The sequence below is a fragment of the Salminus brasiliensis genome, chromosome 1 (assembly GCF_030463535.1).
Source record: "Salminus brasiliensis chromosome 1, fSalBra1.hap2, whole genome shotgun sequence".
Classification (NCBI taxonomy): Eukaryota; Metazoa; Chordata; class Actinopteri; order Characiformes; family Bryconidae; genus Salminus; species Salminus brasiliensis.
Window position 1 is genome coordinate 59,928,513 of NC_132878.1, and position 22,998 is coordinate 59,951,510.

Here is a 22,998-nt window from a genome sequence, read left to right on the forward strand (position 1 = left end):
TTAATTAAGAAACATTCTCATAACTAGCTTAAAAATCCTTTTAGATTTTTATATAACAAAATAATAATAATAAAAAAGATATATATATATATATATAATGTATTTCTTTTTTTAATGATTACCTTTTTTTCTGTTGTGTCTCTGCTTTGTAAGTTTCATATTTTGGTTATATATTGTAAAAATACTTATTTTCATCCAAAATATGTTAATAGCTCATTTTATTAAGGTAAAAAATTCTGACAGTGATATGTATGGTGCACCTAACCTAGACACTATATGTGTATGCAAAATCCTCAGATGAACAGATCAGATCCACCTGAAAGTCGACCACAAGCTTCAGTGGAAAAGACTCAAAACACACACACACACACACACACACACACACACACACACACACATATATATATATATAGGTGTGAATGTGATGTGTTTAAATTTTAACATTTACCTAGAAATACAGTCAAACCTTTTTTTATCTTCAAGGTTTAAATGAAAGAAATCTGAGATTTTTTTTTCCAAATATGGTCCAATACACTTTACAAATAAATTCGCACATCCCACTATAAAGAGGTTTATGGATATGTATGTGTACCTTAGCACTCTTTGTGTGTGAGACACACAAAACTGATCTCTCTGAAGAAAAAAAGAAATAGCATGTGTATGAGAAAAGCAGTGCATCTTAAGGTCTAAGTTTTAGGACAAGCAAGCCTAGGCAGTAAGCCTCAATTCCCCAGATTTCCCAACAAATCTCAGAAAGGCAGACTCCACAACACTGACACACACACATATAAAGCTCTCCTCCCTTCATTCACACCTCCACCCAAACACTAGGGCTTTCTAATGTCCATGCATGCTGTAAACAGCCTAAGCCTGAACCTGCACAGCACTGAACTGACAGCTCCTCCAGCCCCTCCGGCCGGGTGCAGTCACTCACCTGCGGTGGGAGTTCCTGTTGCTATTAACGTGGCCGCGTCCCGAGCAGCCAGGCGTGGGGCACTTTAGAACATTCTCATGCATTGCAAGAACTTCAGGAAAGACAGATAGGAGAAGGCCAGAGACAGTGTAGGTTAGGAACACCCCATGTAAAAAGCCTTGCCTTTTATTTAGCTTGAATTAGTTTGAATTAGTCTGCTGACACCATTAAATGTGATGCTCTTGATGAGAAGGAAGATGCAGAGGCATGCAGAGAAAGAACAGCATGCAGTGACATGCAAGGACATGTGTTAGTAACATGCAATGTCACTCCAGTAGAATATAATGTTTATATGCATGCATGCATGCTGCTATAAGCTGAGCTTACAGTGAGGCAGTGTAATAGGACTACAAAGAGAAACATCCTGTTTAGTTAGAATAATTGCTTCTCCAAGACCAACAAGAACAAATGGGCTTCACTTTTTGAAGGAAAAGTTCACCATTTTTTTCAAAATAGTTCTAATCCAAAGTCTACATAATGGTAGAAACTTCATTATGCTTTCAACATAGTGATTTATAATGTGGGAGATCTGGGGCAAAATTTCCATTTATGTTTAGTAAACAAGCAGAATTTTGAAGTATTGGTTGGACTTTCCTTTAGATTATGCAACACACATATAAGCAAATGTTCATGCATTCCTAATAAATAAAACTGTTTAAGGCGTAACAGGCCCATCCTGCAACCTTCAAGCCCTCATTAGCACCTTTTAATGACATGCAGATCACCCAGTTCAAAGTAACTCAGAACACAGGAACACAGCAAGCTCGTTCCTGTCTGCGTTTACAGTCACATATTACACAGTCGCATACTCCTGTGTGATCAGTCATGAAGTGAAACTAACTGACGCTAGAGCAAAGAGTGACCACGCAAAATAAACACAGTCCACAAAATAAAACACAACAGCAAACCTGAGCATGTGCCAAACAAACGCAAGAGCACACTCCTACTTCTTGGAGGTGTAACTACAACCACAATCAGTGCAGATGTAAGAATGAGACAAGGCATTAAAAGCTGAGTGGTCTTACTTTCTGGTGGTACGCGGTCTTTGTGAGGGCAGCCAGACAGACTTCGGTGGTGAGGGTACAGGCCTGTGACGTGGCCCGTCCCGTCGCACCCTGGGGTGGGACACTTACTCTCTTTTTTTTCACCTCTTGAGGAATCTGCACACGAGAAAGAAAATGTACACATATTATTGTATTGCTACTTTCTCAAAGTATACAATCATACAATGCTGACAAATTCAGATGTACTCCATTTCCACATGAATCAAACATATTACACCAGCACAATTATTGCCAAAAGCACCCTACACGCACAAATGTATGTGGACACCTATTTTAATTTGTAGGTTTGGCACAAATTGACAGTAGAATAGTTTGTGAAAAGCTCAGTTACTTCATATTAATGGTATTTGGTTGACGCAGTTATCAAGAGAGACTTACAATCTTAAAAATAAAGGTGCTTCAAAGGGTTCTTTAAGCAAAAGAAAGCACTTTTGGTTTCCATAAAGAACCATGCTTGTAATGGGAGTGTGAAGAACTTACATTGGTAAACAACATTCACGTTCGTCAAGTAAACATTCTGAGAAGAAGTGGTTCTTCAAAATTACACATCTCTATCCAAAACATGGTTCTTTATGGAACCAAAAGTGCTTCTTCTTTGGAATCGCTCAAGGAGCCATAGAGTGTAAATGCAGAGTAAAAAATGCAGAATACAAAGTCTTGCCCACAGATTTTTATTGGTGTAGCATGGCAAGTCTGTGGAATCAAACCCAAGTCTGCTATGGGAATGGCAGTGTTGTCACCCACTACAGTACACCAACCACCAACTTCTCAGGACTGCACTGCTAGAGGATGCCACCTTTCAAATAACTCTGAGAAGCTGTAAAGAGAACTGACTGAATCTGAGTTGCACATCTGCTTTGTCTGCTCAATAAGGCAACCCCCCCCAAACTGCTCAATTGTTAATTTCTAATGTCTCCAGAATGCAATTTCATTAAAAATGTGCATTATCAAGGAGATAATATAGAATGACTAGGCCTGTTGTCAAACTAGCTTATCAGGACGTCCTCCATACGCACATGCTCTTCTTCTTTAGGTGAAAAAACTGCCAGTTTCTCTACCCTGAATTACCTTGGAAGGTTCAGTCTATCTGGCACATGTGTTTGTGACATCTGATCTGATCTTTGGCCCATACAATACAGAAGAAGAGAGCAAATGGGTCCAACATTTGGCTTTGCTTTTAATACAAACGATAAGAACAAAGCCAGATGTCTTCAACTGGTAACTTTCAAAAAATCAGTGCTTATGAAATTCATGACAACTCAATTAATTTTTCTGCATGGCGAAAAACTGTAGTATTCCCACATTGCTGGAGATTTTGGTTGGCTCTATGCTTTTGGTGTTACTTATCCTTTAATGTGGCCTGGGATTTGATGTATGTATGTTTAGCACACATAATTATTTTCTTGAGACATATCATGGAGCAGATCAAGACTAGTATTTGTCCTAAATCATCAAGGATTCTCTGATTATTACAGAATGTAATCTAGAGTAAGTAAATTTTCTTCATTTAGCATGGGACTACTGAGCAGTGTCTAGGTATACAACATTATTGGCAGTAGTGATGGGAGAAAAAAATCCATAGCATTCCAATATGTTATGTCTAAAATACTGTTAAAATAAAATAAAAAAAAACTATCTGGTGAGACCTTCTTCTGTTGGCAGTGCCTTTATTAGGAGTGCTTGAATAGGACAGTGAATAACACTGTTGCATTCACTTGTCATTATAAATACCTCTGAATAACAATGACTACTTTTATTACATCCTAATGGTTATTATTCAGTGATTACATGGGGAACACGTGTGTTCAGCTGTGTAATGATGTCGAACTAGTGACAGGTTGTAAAGATGTGAAGGCCCGGACTCGGATGAAGAATATGCTAGCCTTGACCCTCCTAGCAGTGGTGGCATCATGCATAACAGAGAGCTGAAAAGTTTGGTTAAAAGAAATGAATCACAATTTATTGAAATATGTATATAATGTTACATGACAGTCCATAACACAGTGCAAGCCTTTAAAAAAATAGACACACAGTAGAATCAGATGCCGACCATATTGTATCATGGGGTTTCTGGTGATTTCTTCAGAGATTATGTACAATATCTATGCCACCCAAATGTAGGCCAGCATTAAATGTTACAGAGCAAGTCTTTTTTGTGTATCTGTACTCAAATACTTTATGGTTCTCACCACATGCACTGCACTGGTGCTACATAACTGTTGAATATCCTTTCATCCTTCAGTGGTGACACTGAATTCCGTCCTTCAGTGGTGACACTAACAAACAGTAATGAATCTTAACTTGACCTTTGATCTGAAGAGATTGTTCACTGTTCAACACTAGACATGGCACTTTCCTCATAATTACCAGCCAAGTGCTTAAAAGACATGAAGAATGCCTTACCGTAGAACTCTCCTTTATACTGTAGTTTTGGATAGCTTCATTACTTGCTTTGGTCATGTATTCACAATAACTTGAAGAAGCTTTGTTAATACGAAAATCTTCTTTTACCAACCATAGCATAAAAAGCCAGCACCCCGTGTAAAAAATAGGTTCCTAATAACTAGACTATTTGGCTATTGCTTCATACAGCAAGAAGATTGCTAAGATATGTTGGAAAAAGACAAGCTATATATTACATTGGACAGTATCCAGAGGTAAGCAGAGGAGGAAGCCGTTTCTTAGCGCTGTAACAACCCTTTGTGAGATGTTAAGCTGATACAGCCTGGCAGATTCTTATGGATAATAATAAGGGCTCATAGCGTAGATGGCTCCTTCCTCCAGTGGCAGTGGGTGTGAATTGAAGTGGATTTGGAGAAATAGGCCATGGACAGAATCCTAGGGATGAGATTTGCTGTCCTAACGGGCCGTGCAGATTGCCATTACTCATGCCTGACAAGGCGAGCTTCTGATGTTACCATGCCGGCCCATTTTAACATCATAAGCTGCTGCCGCTACCGCTGTCACTGCCACTGCTATCTGAGTGTCTGAGAGCGGCCGGAATAATGCGTCTGTCCCACTCATGGAGTCCTGCAGCTATCACACACACACAGCGCGTTGGAAACCAAGCTAAAATGGCTAAGACTGAATGCAAGGCAGAGGGAGTGAGAACATCCCAAATCTTGCACTCCAGTTGAGTGCATTTTCCATTTACATAGACATAAACATCTGGACTCCACAGAAAAGATTGACACTGGTTGTTAGCATCATGTGCTTCTGCATTGTTGGTAAGAACAAGTTCCTTTCAAGCACATTTAGGGGGTAATTTCAGTGTCTGGGTTAATCTTTAAATTAACTAGACTACAAATACTGTATATTTGTAAACACTGATAGCATTTTTTGTACATTTTTACAATGAGGGACAATATTGTACAAATATGTCTGTACTGTATGGCTAGCTGTCTAGCTAACACTAAGACTAGCAGTTCCATCATATTTTAAACAGCACAGCATTTAAATTAGAGAGACGTGTAACAAGTACAGAGAAACTAAACTACTGTTTGATTGTCAAATAAAAGCAGAGGTGGAAAGTAAGTAACAGACCAATTAAATTTCACGGTTTGGTCATGTGTGAAGTTGCGTCTAAGCTGCCTGGTCCTTGCACAAAAATGTGCATAGTTCTAGGCCGTTTCATTCAATATAAATGCACGGGAACTCAACTAGTGAGCAAGAGAAAAAGCTAAAAATCTCTTGAGCTTTAAAATGTGCACTTTGAAGGTCTAAATGAAAATATAAGGACTGAAAAGTATGTTTTATCTTTTGATAATTTAATTTAAGTATTCAAGATATTTTTATTATTATCAGGTAAAGTGCATGCCTTCCAAAACAATACCTAAGCTCAACATTTAATTTTCCACCTCTGGAATTAGAGATGGCGTATCAATATTGATGGATAATGGTATTGGTTGATATCAACTGAAAATGCTGGATTGAATTTTAAATGGAAAAAAGAGAATAAATTCATTTGAATATTGTAACAAACCCAGCCTGAAATTGCACACTCTTTTACTGTGTAACGTGATGTTGTTAGATTCTTTCTGTGGGGAACCAGAGTGTTTTAATGGTTTGAGCATGACAGCCTATTTTTAGATGCACAATTAGTATTGTGCCACCTCTAATTAGAAAGCAATGAATGAAACTTGGAATTCTGAATTTGTGTTGTTCTGACCAGTACATAAAGGCAGCATAGTTCAGTAATGGATGTTATTACCTTTAGGATAATAGGCTCTCTTTGCCCCGTCGTGGTGGAGTCGGGCTTTACGCTCCTCCGCTCCGCTGCTCTGTCTGGGGCTATGTTCCCCATGCGGTCGGTGATGGTCCCTGCGGACTAACCCATGCTCCGATGGCAGCATCCTGTCCCTCATGACCTTGGCCCGCTCCGACTCCAGCGCGATGGCTTTCTCCAGCAGGGATAGGTTACCCTTGGTCATGTCGAAGGCTTCATCGGAACGCTCTGAGGCCACAGATGTGGTGTCTTCGTCACCTTCCTGGACAGCCACGCAACCGGCTTGGTATCCCCTTGGTGGGCTGAGTTGCTCCTCTAGCTTCATCAAGTTGACCATGTCTGAGTAACTTCTCTCCAAGGTTCTGGGCTGCTCCATGGGGGCAGGCTGGCAGCTTTCATATCGGGGCATGTGGAGCAGTGGCTGTTGCTGTTGCTGCTGCTGTTGCTGCTGCTGTTGCTGCTGCTGCTGCAGGTGCTCAATCTGGTGCTGCATCATGTGTTGCTGTTCGGCTGGCTGCGTCTCACTGAGCTTGCGGGCCAGGTCGAAGCACTGGTTCCTCAGGCACTCCAAGCTGCTGAGACAAACCTCCTCCTCGTTTTCCTCAGCTTGGCCATTGTGGGCCTCAGGGAAGCCCTCATCCGGCAGCACGGCCCCATGGCCCTGGGCCAGAAGCTTCAGAGAGTCCACCGTCTCCCGAACCACATCACTGTCTAGGTCCACGCTTAAGTCACCTTTCCGGTTGCCGTGTTCTTCATCTTCATCATCGTCCTCCTCACCTGCACTGTTGGAGGAACTGCTGTTCATCTCCGATTCTGTCATGGCCTGGTAGGCGGCGTCCTCTGCTATCTTGCCCAGGTTCAGCAGAGACTTGGCCACCAGCTCGTCATAGTTTTCATACTCCTCATTAGACAGGTTGTTGTTGTTGTCCTTCTCCACCATCTGACTGGGCTTTGATTGTCCACAACTGGAATAGTTTTTCTCTAATAAAAGAGGACGAGTTTAACAATTTACAAGCATATCAAGGCAAATAAATGGTTGATGCTCACAAGAGAGCTTTCCTCAAAATGGAATGGAATTAATCTGTCCTCAATCACTGTGCCTCGATAAGTTGGATATAAGAAATGTCAAAATTTTACAATGACTGATGGCACTGCCTGCCTAAAAGTGGCTAGTGATCTTAAAATCAACAAGATCAGCTTGGGCCTGAATGCTAAGTATCATTTCATAAATGCAACAGTCTCTGAACTATATTTTTACATTCCATTCATGACAAATCTATAACAACTGAGGGTAGTTATACAACACACAGAGAGATGTATAAAAAACAAGAAATGCATGGCAGTCTTGCAAGAGAAGTTATCCATTTATAGATACCATAATAACTGTCTGAAATATCTGCCTGTAAACACATCCAACACATCCATATATTGTGAGAAACGGTTTTCTCCCTTGTTCGGTGACATGTAAGCAGAGCAGCCAGCTCTGGAAATCTCCTATTTCCCTTTAGAGATTTCAGTATTGCCTGTATTTGGGACACGACAGGATGAGACTGCAGGGATAAGCAGAGGATGAGGTGCTCCGTTTCTGGAGCCAGAAATATCCTCAGGAGGAGCCCGTTTCCACAGGGGAAGGGAGGGGAGCAGGCGGAGGGAGGAGGGGGGCTGAGTGTATTTGACACCTCCTGTAGAATGGCAATGCGCGTGTAAGGAGGGGGGCCAAAGTTAATAACTCAGAGAGCCTCCTCTCTCCATTGCTCTGGAAGGCACTGTCAGAAACGATTGAGGAAGTCGGAGAATAAGGCTGAGACGCATACTAAGCAAGCAGTCACATCTGCCGCTCCCCAAGTTCAAGAGGGGAGTGAGGGGACATTCCCCGTTCTCCACGGTGGCCTAACCAGAATACTAAGTGGCGCTCGTCCATGGCAGACTGTGCAATGATTTGACTGTAATTGAGCCAATTAAGTGGCTTGAAACAACACCTGACCACTTTAGGAAATTAATGAATGAGAAAGAACGAAATTTTCATTGTTTTAGTAAGATGTCAATTCGTTATTAAAGATCATGAGATTATAATTAGCTGTGTGACGGCTGTAAGATCAATTTACATTCACTGACCCCTGTTTTGGCACATGCTAAAAGGCATCAGCAACAAGACTACAGATGCAAACATCTTTAATCAACTCAATTCAATCAACTTAAATCAAGCCAGTAATTCAATTACTGAAGGTCTCCTAAAATGAGGCACAATGTATATAAGGGATGCAGTTCTAACATGATTCCCTTTCTATAGGCGCACATACTCTGAAGCTTACGCTGATGCTACACTTCATCATATTTAAAGTTTTGGAGAATCTCTAAAAGTTATTGACAAATGATATACTGTACTTAGCTATTCACCCAAACTTCTTGATTAGCTATCTGCTTCAGCACTAGATTTTACCCCCACTTTTCAAATATGACACATACTTTTATCAATGTTACACCGCAATCACATATTTCTAATGCTGGACACCTTAAAATAATTTTTCTCTGGTAAAGTTAATGGTCTATATGGAACACTCAATCAGTAAATGTTCATTTTTTGTTCACCAAGGGACAAAAGTATAAATGTACCTCAAAGCCAAGACAAGGGCAATGCAACAAAATACTGCAACGGAATATGGTACAGCTTTGCTGTCTAGCTAACAATTCTAAAGATGTAGCGTTAAGGGTTCCACTTCAGTGAGATAGAGTATCACATCTTACATCCAGAATGAAAGTTTGAATAGTTCTCTGCTTGGTTACATGGCTCTTTTCTATGCTGTAAAGCCTTTTGTAAATCGTTCCTCAAAAAATAAAAAAACATTTAAAAATGGGTTCTACAGAGCACAGTGCTACAAGTCAGAGTAATCATATTACAATTATTTATCTGCAACAAATTGGGTTTTATATTATGTAAAACAGTGGTGGGCAACAGTTTGCTGCCTACTCTGTTATAACAGACCTACTGAACTGGCAAGTATAGTTGAATTAGGTGTGCTTGAGCAGGAATAGCATACAACTATGAAGGATCGGAATAGCCCAGCCCTGTTATAAGTGCTAGTGTACACACGTTTACACTATATAAATAAAGGTGCTAAGGAGGGTTCTTTGGAGCAGTGGCTTAGCAGATATCCTTTTGGTTCCCTAAAGAACCCTGCATGTCATTTTATTTAATGACATGCAGGTGTGAAACTTTTTTAAAACTGAAAGAACCTCCACAGAATGTAACAGTTGTTCACCAATCAAAGCCAGGAATTACTATGCCTTAAAACATACTAGCATGATCTAGGTTAGAAAAATGTTAAATTAGCATAGTGTTCTATTAAGGAGCATCACATTTTTAAGAGTGTGAATTTTTCACAAATTAAATAAACAGAGATATGTGAAAAATTTGGGAAAACCAAATCTTGCCTTTAATTTTCCCTTTCACACACTAGCACAGAATAATTCTCACCTCGCTGATGAATCTGATCTTCATACTCCTCATGCTCGTCATCGTCTTCTTCTTGTTCTTCGTCATCGTCTTGTTCATCGTCTCCGTCCTGCCCCACCACTTCCTCATCCTCCTCCATCTCCTCTTCCATGTGCTCTACTTCTTCTCCCTCCTCCCTCTCCACCATTCCTTCCTCTTCCTCTTCTTCCTCCTCCTCCTCTTCTTCCTCCCCAGGCTCGGAGCACTCTTCTTCCTCCTCATCGCCTTCCTCCTCCTCCTCCTCCTCTTCCTCCACTTCCTCCTCCAGCTCTTCCTGCTCTCTCTCCTCGCCCTCATCCATGGCGTCCACCTCGTAGCCCTCGTACATCGCCACCTCTCCGTCAGCCATGGCTAAAAAGGCCCGCTGCTTGGTGGCTGGCTCTTGCGGAGGTTTCTCTTGGCTCTTCCTCTTCTTGGCCAAAGGGCATCCATAGACACTGTAGAAAGCACATAAAGGTTGGAAAGAAAAGGTTTGTCTTTTTTTTTCACTGAGTTTCACTGAGTCATTGTTAAAAAAAACCCACACAGCTTTGAACGCAATAGAACGCAATCCATTTTTACGTTGCATGCCTTAAAGTTAAATGGCTATGGAGCGTCTGTGTCAGAGCGAACCCCTCAGAGACAGAGAAATATTAGAATTGTTTAAAGACATAGCACAGCATAAATAACCACTGGCACTTTTATTCATGAAAACGCAGGCACCGCTTGAACTCTGTTCCCCCAAGACAGCACTTTTGTGAATCCGCCCAGCCCCTTTTCTCGACTCAACCTCCAGAATGTAGAAAGCAAAGCTCATTCAAACAGCCCTCAATTACACAAATCCCTTAATAATCATTAGCTGTTGAGAAATTCCGCTTTAATTGCTCCAAAACAGCATGTGCAATTATGCACGGTTTAAATGTGGAATTCAGGAAATCAATTACTCCATTTCCATATGAAAGGGCTCATTTGTGGCTTGTCAAGAGGGGTGAAGGTTGCTGCTCCCTTGTTGAGGAATGAACCCCTGGCTAAGACATTGGCTGTGGAAGATTCAAAGGCCAAGCGCACATTCCCATTTTTGAATCAAAAATGTGTACTTGCAGCCACAGGCATGCAAGCGCACACTACCTACTCTTACAAGTCTACCCACATTCTCACTCGGCATGGGAAAGAACAGAATACTGTAAAGGAGAAATGTCTCAACTATTTAAAGTAAAGAAGTGTTAATCAGGACTTTCATCAGTTGCTATGGCAGTTACTATATTATTAGAATGTGCACATGCATTCTAATGAAATGACCATGTTCAGCTAGACAACACTTCTAATCTGCTAAATATTAAGGAGGGAACATAAGGTTACCTTATATGCAATGCAATTGAGCATTAGAACATAAGTGAATTTAACAATGAGAGACTTACTGCTACAGAAAATAGGCAAGCATTTGATGAAAACACAATTTGGCCTAGGAGCACATGAATGGTAGTGTGGGAAACCTCATCTAGGTGCATCTGACTTGACAGAAAAGCAGTAAATTATCAATTTTAAACATTTTTCATAAATATATCAAAAGACTTTACTGTGTCACTGTGTCTTTATTGCAACATATTGTGTTATGTCCAATATCCCATATTGCTTTAAAGATCATTAATCATTTTGGGGTTTTGTATATATATGTATAATTTGATAAATTAAATAAAATGTAAAATTTTTCTTCCCGATTTTTGGCAGCCAATTATCCAACACACTCATTAGTACTCTCTCCCTATTGCATGCAATGCTCCTGACACTGTCATTGCCGCCATTGTAACATCAGGGCAACCAATGCGCTCTGAGGAAAGCGCCAGGTACCCAGAGAGAGAGACTACTCACCCGGAGAGAGCGATACCAATTGTGCTCTCTCAGACTCTGGCTCCTGCTATTAGCAAGCATCATAACCTGGGATTTGTGTGTTCAATTTTTTTAAATGAAAATTTGACATATTACTCTGTCACATAAAAACCTTCCCAAACTGAGCAGATACTTTAGAAGAAAACATTCAACGGAACATTGTTTATCCATCTTGACACTCTGACAGTGTAAAGAACAACTGCCAGAGTCAAATTATGTCAAAAAGCAAAAATATACTTTTGAAATTGGAATTCTTTAAAATTAGGTAGTTAAAAGTCCCTGTTGCAGAGACACCATAATATGTGATAAAAGCACTTGCTATATCTGTGCCACTCAACCAGTTGCTAAGTAACAACAATGGCTACTTTATTCCAAGCTACTGGAACTATTCTAATGGGAGAAATGGTCATCATTAAAATGACATACTTCAAACTGTATTTAAGGCTTACTTTGCAAACTTATCATACAAAAGCAGCAGAACACTTGAGGTGTTATCACCATGTTATAACACTGTGACGAAACTACAGTGGCAATTCCTCTTCTATTCTGTGGCTTACTACAACATAGCAGTGATGATCACAAAACAACCCCCCCCCCAGCAAACTGGTGCTTATTTGACTGTGTTAACATATAAAAGTGTTTCCCTTGAGTTATTTTGCCCTGCATGTTTAAGCATTCTCCCTACTCGAGCACACCTTATTATAAGTCATCAATAAGCCCTTCATGAGGTGAACACTACCTTGTTACAACAGGGAATGCATTAAAATGACTAGAGCAAGGCTACTTCAGGACCAGGACTGGGCACAACTGGACTATCCACAAGAAAATTGACAGGTTAAGTGTCCTGAAGACCTTTACTGCCCTGTGTTTCACATGAGCACCTCACACGGTTGGTTAGGAGTTACTGGGCTGTAAAACAGCCTAGACTTGTTCTACAAAGGAACCTAGCCTAATGGGCACAAATCAGGACCACCAGCAATAACAGATTCCTGCCTAACAGTATAATGGGCTAAGCATTCACTAAATCGTGTTGCTCATGAATAATGCAGAAAGATTCGACTACAGCAGGCCAGCCTCCTATTAAACGTGAAGGGTGGCACAGAATGGAATTGACCGCCTTCCACAGTCACATGTGGAGGTGATGTTGTAGAAGAGGTATATTGTTTGGGTTTTCCTTCCGAAGTGGCAGTTAGGACTTTTCTTTTGAGTTAAATGTGCTCAATGCGCTTTAATGCTTAATGGTAAGAATGGATCCAGCTCTTATCCTCGTCATAACAAACCTCTTTTTTCAGTGTTCACACCATTGGAAAATGGCAAATTCCCTGTTCATTGTGGGAACATCTCATGGATAATGGATCAATGGAAATGATCCAAATAATGATCCAAAATGACTCGGAATTAAACTGTATCACATTAACGTACATTAAGAGCATGTTGCCTTCTAATATACTGTTACTATCTGGGAAAGGTGAGATTCTGTACTGACAGCGATGACACTGATAATAAACTGAGTCTGTGCCGTCCTTAAAACAACACAGATCACTTATTGCCTGCGATGGCACACCTCAATTTTTCTCGGCTTAGTCGGTGTCTTCATCTGCCTCATTTACGTATGCCACACGTGCGGAACATATGAGCTCCGGAGCGGTGTGCTGTGTTTGGTGGGCAGGCAGCCAACAGCGTCTGTGTGGGGGAGAGCGCTCGTGAGCCACTCACAATGACCTTGGACACCTTTGCGTTTCCCACTGGCAGGCCACGCCAATTAAAATTCCACAGGTAATTAAACCACATTTGAATGAGGAAGCAGTGCAGGCAAGGTTTGAGTGGGACTGCTGTAATTACGCAGAGAGAGAGAGAGAGAGAGAGAGAGAGAAAGAGAGGAGGAGAGACAGATTCTGTGAGCCTTTCAGTGCTGCCGAGAGAAATAATGACTTCAGCCACAGACTGCTCCTGGCGGACAAATGCTCTGATGAACTCTACTAATGTCAAAAAAAAAGAAAGAAAGAAAGAAAGAAAGTAAGGAATCTACAACAATTTGCTGGAGCCTATTTTTTCTGTTTGGTTATAGCCACAGATACTGCAACAATACCACAAAAATACTTTTTATTTGTAAGAAAATTATATATAAATATAATTAAATATATATATATATATTCCCATAATTTAATATAGATTTTTGTACATTATTATTATATTTATTACTTTCAGTTACATATACATTCTAGACAAAAGTAGCAAAAGCAAGGTGTTGCTTCAACAACAATAACACAGCAACTTAACATAATTCTTCATACACTTTATAAAAGTGATGTTAAATGCTTATATGTGGCTGCTTCTTACATTGTTCATTTCTGCTAGAATACCACTGTGATCTAATCAAGGTTATAGGACCACATAGTAATTTTCCCATGCTGGGCTTCATACTGGTCAAACTAGGCAAATGTACCAAAAAACATAACATGAAAATTTAAAGCTTGTACTTCCTAATATATGCTGCCGTCTTACAGTAAGGTCTCCAGCACTTCAGTGCAAAGCCTTAAATTGAATATCTATAATAACTGCGGAGCCTGATAGCATGTTACTATATAAGATGGTATAAGTATAAGATGAAAGAAAAGATGTTTTAACAAAACTTAGGGAGTGTTTAGTACAGGTCCAATTCATATGTGTAATATACACACTGGTGCCTGGTAATGCCACATAATGGTGCATTAATAAAGAATTCCGTTATTGTAAGGTTACAGGCATATTTCCATATTTATGAGAGCTTCAAAATGTGAGTCAACCAATCAGATTTGAGGAATGGAGCTATATGATTAATAATCAGCTTTTTATCTTCTTATTGCTTGATGTCCTGTTTTTCCTGATCGCCTTGATTTTCTGATTTTTAAATTATTTTCAGTAACTTTGTGTATTTAGAAACCTACATACTGACTAAATAAAATTCCATTATTATTGTAACTATTATTTATTATGGTTCAGTAAAGAAAATATATACTTTAACAGCTTTTACTTTTAGCTTTTTACTTTTTTAAATTATTGTTTTATTATAGAATTGTGATTATATATATATATATATATATATATATATATATATATATATATATATATATATATATAAATATATAAAATTCTTTTTTTATGAGAATTTGATGCCTCTGTCTCATATAAGTCTATCAAAGATCACCTTCCCTTTGTTTCTTTCAACGTTAATTGGTCTGAATGCCATGGGCTTTTTTATTGAGGTTCTGGCCTGCTGTTGCTGCAGTGTGTGACCCTCATTGCCATGCTATCACGCACATCCCACAGCCCTGGAGCTCCACAGAGCAGAAGTCCCGTCGATGTCTCTGCCTCTGCCTCTGCCTGAGTGAGTTGCCATAGGAGCGAGTGTACAGCTTCTACAGCATCTCTATACACTGCAGCATCTACAGGCATGCAAGGCAAGGCACCGTCGCCATGGTGATCTCCCCCTCCGGAGCGGGGATTTGCCATTCGAGCAGACAGACAGAGACAGAGAGTGAGAGAAAAGGGAGTGTGTGCGGGCGAGAGAGAAGGAGAGAGGGAGGGAGAGAGAGAGAGAGAGAGAGAGAGAGAGAGAGGGTGAGGAGAGAGACAGCAATGATTGGGAGTCTGACATGCACCCCCCCCCCCCCCCCCCCTTCCTCCCGCTCCAGCAGCAGAACAAAAGAGGCGCGATGCTGAGATTTCTGGAGGCTTCTGTTTGTATCTGAGGCTCCACCGCTCTCTCTTTCTCTCTCCACGGCTGTGGGCAGGGCGGCCTTCTCCTCTCAGCCTCATGTTTACACAGCTGCGCTTTACGTTCTCATGACTTGTGCTATTCACTTTATGCTCAGAAATGTATTGAAATATGTCTTGTGTTTGCCCTTGCGCCTTGTATTACTATCCCTAAAGCTTAATGCCAAGGTTGTGGAGCAGTGGAGACCTGTGTTCTCTGGAGTGATGGAGCCCCATCCAATACCTTTGGGATGAGTTGAAGTGCTGCCGTTTGTGAGCCAGAGGTAAATACTCAACCACAACCTGACCTCATAAATGCTCTTGTGTCAATTCCCAGCAGTGACGTTAAAGCAGAGGCTGTTGCTGCAGTAAAGAGGAAACCAACTCTCTACTGATACCATTTATTCAGGTTGAAATACTGCATCAGGGGTTCCAATACATTTAAACACCTATTACTTGGTCATGCATTATGCCTGGTCTTGGTCAAATCTGTAATCCGTGGTTACTGCCCATTGAAAGACCTTTGTAATGTAGGAATGAACAAATATTTACCATTGGTTTGAAAACATGTCATTCATTTATTGCCTTATGTCATGTAGACCATATCAAGACACCTGTATTGCCATTATGCTTTACTGTTGCCATACCTACAATAACACCAGATTAGTAGTACCTAACAGATGAGATTGTTCTCTTAATATGAGCTGATTGAATGTGGATCCTTCTATATGGAACGGGGTACATTTTAGGACCTCTTTGAGAAAAAGCTATGCACAATTGAGCAACATCAGACATGTAAAGACTGTCCCACAGAGACCTAACATAAGAACTGTGACTTTACTGTAAAGCTTCACTCCAGAGGCCGAGAAATGTTCTTTCTCCATGTGGTTGAAACCTTGGTAGCCTATGAACATAAGCAACTCAACTTAATCAGCCTGAAACATTTAAAAAACAAGAGGAGAAAGTGGGAGTCGAAATCATAAGGATGGTGATCACACACACATACAGACACACACATACCCACAGAATAAAGAATAAACAGTTTGGGGAAATTACATATCAGCCAGATAACAAACAAGCCCTCCGCATGTATAGCAGACAATTTAGAGCAATTTGACAAGCGGCAAAGCCAACAGACCGCACAGGCTCCATCTTCAAGACCCAAAGAGAAAGACAGAGAGAGAGAGAGAGAGAGAGAGAGAAAGAGAGAGAGAGAGAAAGATGGCATATGCCTCCCACACAGCCCAGAGCCCATCTGCTGGCATGCTGTTGGTTAGTAACTAACTAGCACATGAACACGATTTCTCTCCTGCTACATAGAAAGGTGTAAATTAGCACATGATGCTGCTTATATGTATATCTATATCCATCAGTTGGAGTGCTTTATTCATCCTTATTAATCAGCCCTGCCCGGTGGTCTCTGTCTGGTTCTGCTCTTCTCCTGTTGCCATGCTAATTAAAACAGCCACGCAAAACAATGTGTTCAGGCTTTGAGAATTGTGTACCTTTCCATTTGAACTGCACCCTTTAGGGCCCAATGGAACTGAATGTGCTTCCCTTTTAAAGAGCTTGTTTTATGAAAATAAAAATAACTTGCCTTGCTTTATCAACATGTACAATTCATCCCCTAGTCCATACAACCCATATATGACAACTAAGCTGCGAAAACAGCCGATTTGGTATTGTGTCTATTTCTGATGTCCTGTGTTTAGTCCCACCCATTTATATAAAAGTTATAAGGTGTTTCACCCCTGGCTGCTTTCAATGATGCACAACATAGGGCACCCAATCTGTACAGAGGTCATTTAAGGTCTGTTTAATTCTCAGGGATAAATACTTGATTGGTAAAAATTCTAATTCTATAAGTGGACCACAGGGAAAAAACATATAAATCAGGAAAAATGTAGGATATGGCTGCATTTGAAATCTTTTTCACCTATAGGGGAGTCTTGGCTTTGTGTTGCACATTCCTATAAAAATGCTCCAACCACCGTCTTGCTTCTGTGTTTTTAAGCTAACAACAAAACAGACACGCGGAAGAAAGAGCCAGGCGTAAAAGCCAGCCGTCTGTAGATAGCACAAAGGAGGATAGGGCAGACCACTGTGGAGCGAGAGAGAGAGAGAGAGAGAGAGAGAGAGACACAGAGAGAGGGATGTAACTCTACCACTCGCTGGCCCTCGCCACCAGCTCTTGGCTCAGTGCCCATCCTTTTAGTGAGTGCTACCTGTCAGGCCCTGAATTATACAGCTCCGGGCTCCAGCACATGTGAGTCATCCATCAGAGAGAGAGAGAGAGAGAGAGAGAGAGCCATAAAGAGAGAGAACAGGAAGCACGGTCGAGCACAAGCAGACAGGGGTGGAAAGAGAGAGCGATAGAATGAAAGGGGTGGAAAAAGGATGAGGAAAGAGTAAAGGGGGAGAAAGATAATGAGCTGGGATGAGAGAGAAGAGAGAAAAAAAATAATAAAGAAGAAGCTGCAGGAGAGCAGGTGAGGGATAGAGAGAGAGAGAGAGAGAGAGAGAGAGAGAGAGAGAGAGAAGAATGGAAGAGAAAGAGCAAGAAGGACAGAATGAGAGGAGCTAAGAATGAAAAGGGTGGATTAAGGATAGCTTTTGATGACAGTACACAACACAGTGCCAAAAGGCTCTAACTTCAGTATGAAAGCAACTCTCAAGTGACCATTCATTGAGCCCTTCCCCCATGTACATATTGTTCAATCATAGCTTAGCAACAGTACCTAGGATAGAGTACCTCTCATAAGCTTTCAGAACTTTTCATTGTGCATTTCCTAAACCAAAGACACAATGAAAGAGACGTATGTAATAGTGCAGAAGACATCCCAACACCAATTCCAATTCAAATGATCAAAACTACGCAACGCAGTCGTCTGCTCCAAGGTAGACGTAGAATATACACACTACCCCATAGAGTATTATTAGCAGAATTTACACAAATATGAATCGGGTTATGCAGAGTCATGTAGTTCTCGCAAGTGTTATCCTGCCCACTTCTCCAAAGTTACATAGTACAATTAGCAGGGTATTAAGCCTGGAGTAACAATGACAGAGGAGCCATTCTCCCTGTTAAAGGTGGAGCATTGCAATGCTTTTGAAGCTGTTCTTTTAAGGCAAAAATGCAATGTAGTGTTGCTTTAATGTTTTCTCAATGGACTGAGATTTACAAAAAAATACTACTACCAGGGAATACACACATTATTGTTACATGCACATGATCTGTAGAAGGTAGGGTAGAAACAGCCATGATATTTAATTTCCTTGTAATCTACATCCTTGTTCCATTAGGTTTCTCCCTTTATGGCTATGTTGTGTTTCACAGGGTAAAGTGTCAGCCCTTGCCACTAAAAACCCAACAGCTGACATGCCAAGCTTGAGTAGGAACAGTGCATCACTGATTTGGGGCTTAGGTAAGAGATGAAACATAATAAATGAAAGCTTTTATTAAGGCAGAGGGCCAGAATTTGTGTGAGATAGCGACTATGGAGGAATGGCTACGGTAACTGGCATGGGAAGTGTTGGTGGTAAACATCTTCAGCATTTGCCAAAGTATTTGTTGTTTATCAATACCTAAAAACATTCAGAGGATTGAGTATTTGGTCACTCTGCCTTATGTGAAATCTTTCTTGAATAAGATATTTTTGCTATGCATAACAGAGATGAGAGAAAGGTACTCAATCAAGCAACTAAACAGAGTTTTCTATCTCTACCATCCATCTCTTCACTCTCGCCTCGTCAGATACGCCTCTCTCACTCCTCCTTTTTCTCCGCTCTCCTTCTCTTGTTGTTATGCACTCTCTCTCCCTCTCATAGCAAACATCTACAGACGTCCCCCACACAGGCTTGCACATCAGTGAGGTAAAAACGTCTTACAGGTACTCAGACTGATTCTTTAACGCAGACGCCCTCAGATGTGTGCGTGGTGTCCAACGTGCCCACTAACGTCTGGCGCTGAAGGGCTATTAGAATGAATAATGCAGACACCTTCCTTTATACATTAGCCCTCCACCAGAGGGGAAAGAACCTTTGCCATGGTCTAGCCCCCTGTGCACACAGCCAGAGCCAGAAACAGCAATTGCTTTGTCATCATGGCTCCGTAATGGCTGGCTGGGGCACAGCAGATGCAGCATACTGCTCACAGGTGATACAGTGTCCTCATTACAGTACGGCCACAGAACTCCTCACGATGCACCCGGCCCAGAAAAGATGGCCAAGCCTCATTCACTTGACTTCCATAAGTGGGTGAGTCATTGCACATACATGAATACACACTGCCATTCCAACGTCAGGGTTATCTAATATTGTAAATAACGAATGAGTTATTAAATTATATGTGATATATTGAAAAGCACTGAAAATCATACTTTCATGCTTTCATTTCATGCTTTATCATCAATATTTACATCTCCCTATGAATACAATATGTAGTTTCAGAAGGCTGGCATACTGGAATTATTTTATGCATTTACATACAACCATTTGAGCCTTATATTGATGAAAACATTGATTACAAACTTACTACCACTCTGTAGTAAATGCTCACATCAACACACACACACAGACATACACACATTCCCCTTTTGAGTGAAAGGCCTGTTTTAAGTGTCATTTGTCTGTGGCCAAAATGCAATTCCCACCAGCAGTTCACACAGGGTCCTGATGATGGGGTGGCACCAGCAACACATCCATCAACCTTTTCTCCTTTTTCCACTTCTCTCCATTCTTCTCTCACGGGGCTTGAGAGCAGCAGGTGAGCAGAGTTAAGCATGGTGTAAACATCCCTGACATTTCTTCAAGATTCTTCATTTCCAGTCATGGAGGGCCAGTGTCCTGCACAGTTTGACTTCCCTGCTTAACTACCAGAGCTGGTAATTAACTGACATGTGGACATTGTTATGTTTAAAGTTGCCAAAGAGGTTTAAGGTTCCCATTTTTTTACATTTGTTCTGTGATGTTTACATAGTAAGTATGACGTGATTGGGGCAAAAAAAAATGCTGAGATGCAGTTTTACAAGCCTGTTTACAACCCTGTTATTTTGCCTCAGATTTAAACATGCTTATTATCCTTTCATGGTGGGCTTGTGGGTACAAATATGATGAGCTGGCATACCACAGCATAGCTTAGTTTTTAACACTGTAACAAAAACAATTTTTAAGTATCAATAAAGCATCTAAAATCTGTAATCGATAGCATCACTCCAAAGAACTCTGTCCGGAACCTTGCATTTTAGGAATGCACATTAAGATGAAACTGAAAACGATCCTGATGAGGAAAGAATTTTAAAACTGTCTGTTTAAAAGTACTGACATAGTCCACTAGTGTTTAAGCATTTTTATGTATTCAGGCCTCGTCGTAAAGGACAAAAGGCGACCAACAAACGAAAAAACAAGCAGCTTGGAAGGAAACAACCAAGCACACTCCTGCAAGAGCTCTTCTCAAGCTGATTAGCATATTAATGATGCCAGACTCACACGCTTTCCTGAAACATGCTAATAAGAGACACGCACAAGCATCCGAGCGTAGCGGCTAGCCCGACAATACCGGCTTATTGTGCTCTAACATCACTTTTATTTATCTACAGCTTCCGTTTCTCTGAGAGAGACAAGGTTGTGTTGCTTCATGAAGGGCCTGCTTTATGTCAGGGGAACATGGTGGGCTAACAGGGTAATTGGATAGCGGATTTCAGAGCCTGCTTAAGAGGTATGGCAGTGAGGCAGACGCTGCTGGTGTGCACAGGAAGTCAATCAGGACATAGAGGGACAAGACCGCCTTCAAATGCAGTTTGGTCTGACACACACGGCACACACACAGTTTCCCCCCTTTGAAGTTTCAGAGATTCCATTTGCCAATAAAACAAACATGGAAAAACTTCAGTGAAATGTAACTTAAAGCAACAGTATGGAGAAATTTCTTAATAATAACAGCTTCAAAATGTTTACCCAGCACACTGACTGAGAATGAGGTCTGGGCCTGGAATGTCAGCTGTAATTTTGTTGGGGTGTGCATGAGCCCTCTGAGGAGACCTGATTAACACTTTAGGACACACCAACAACTATAGGTCTTAGGTTAGCTAAAAGAAAGAGCTAGCATAGTATTCCCAGTATTTGCACCTTATTCATTCATATGGGAACAAAATCTGTAACAAATATTTCTGCAACACCAAAACAGCACATTGGATCAAAAAGCTGAATACAAGCCTGCGTCATACAATTGGATCAAACAATCCAAGAGTGGGAACGATATCCCAAACTGGTCTTTCCTCCATCACTCCCATCACTGATGTAACAGAACTTGCAGTCAAATTCTCATTCAAATGCATTTTAGAAAGATACTGTGACTGTAAGAAAACAAACGCTAGCCTTCACCCTCCCAGCACGTGGTGTGATGGGATAGTCCTAGCAACCTGGTGGGAATGGGATATGACTGATTTCAGGATTAAACTAGAGGAAAAGCAGCAAATAAAAATATGTAGCATTCCATAATTAAAATGGCATTCTAAGAAGCAGTGGGTATTGTGTGGGGATTGTATTTCTTACAAGATAAATGTTCTACATTAGACAATAGACAAATCACCAGAGAATAGTAGCATTCTAACCCCCTTAAACTTTGTGGACATCCTTATTTGGAATTGGTGAAGATCAAAGGGTTAACAGGACTACATTCCACTCCAGGATACTGCACCCCTGAAGCTGACCTTTATGTCTTTTATTACATACATATACAGGAATACATTTGATAACCTGGTTCTTACCTTCTGTGCCTAGCGTATTTGCCCCTGACGTGGCCACTTCCGTCACACCCTGGTGTGGGACAGCTGTAAATAAGAGGAGGAAATAATTACTAAAAGGACTGGACACACTGGTTGTCATAGAATTCCAAGATGCGTGGTCATATACAGTGTATCCCATGTTGCAGATATTTAGATATATGGCATTTGGATGCTCTTGTCCAGCATGAATAAATTATTATCAGCAGCCAGGCTGTTGCAAAGTGGTTGCTATGGTATTTCAGGTGGTCTCTATAGTGTGACTAGCTGGTTGCTGTGGTGTTTCCAAGTAGTTACTGTGGTACACCAGGTGGTTTGTATAGTGTTGCTAAGGGGCTACATGGTATTCCAGGAGGTTGCTATGGTGTCGCTGAGTGGTTGCTTGGTGGTTGCTAAATGGTTGCTATAGTATTCACACTGGTTGCTACAGTGTTGCTAAGTGGACACTAGATGGGTGCTACATTGTGGCAAGGTAACTACTATGGTATTTCAAGCAGTTGCTAGATGGCTGCTAGGCAGTTGCTATAGTATTCCAGGTGGTTGTTAGGGAGCTATGGTTGGGAGTTACAAGTATATTTGTATCTTGTATACAAGCTCACATCACACCATCAGACTGAACTATCTGGAGTTGGAATGGTGTGGATATATTGAAAACTGCAGGACGAGAGACATGACTAATATCTGGCAGAAAAATAATTATAAATCAGATAGCAATATATTTGTGCATATAGTTAACATTTCTGTCCTGGAAATATACAAAAAAACCCCAACAAAAACAAACACACAAAAACTGCACTTGAGCTATTGCACATCAGCCTTCATCAGCCCCTACACCCCCCCCCCCCCTCCAACGGCCCAGG

The 22,998-nt window shown here is 40.9% G+C and overlaps 1 protein-coding gene across 5 annotated transcripts in view; it reads right to left on the bottom strand.

The window, feature by feature from the left end:
* Positions 1-22,998, bottom strand: part of myt1la (myelin transcription factor 1-like, a) — a 63,234-nt gene that overhangs the window by 18,167 nt on the left and 22,069 nt on the right. For all 5 annotated transcript variants that reach the window (XM_072684372.1, XM_072684363.1, XM_072684381.1 and 2 more), the window contains exons 6-10: positions 22,124-22,186; positions 9,738-10,192; positions 6,248-7,243; positions 1,999-2,133; positions 935-1,025 (exon numbers count right to left, since the gene is read on the bottom strand). In XM_072684372.1, the coding sequence (XP_072540473.1) occupies positions 935-1,025; positions 1,999-2,133; positions 6,248-7,243; positions 9,738-10,192; positions 22,124-22,186 (1,740 nt within the window). The remainder of the gene's footprint in view (positions 1-934; positions 1,026-1,998; positions 2,134-6,247; positions 7,244-9,737; positions 10,193-22,123; positions 22,187-22,998) is intronic.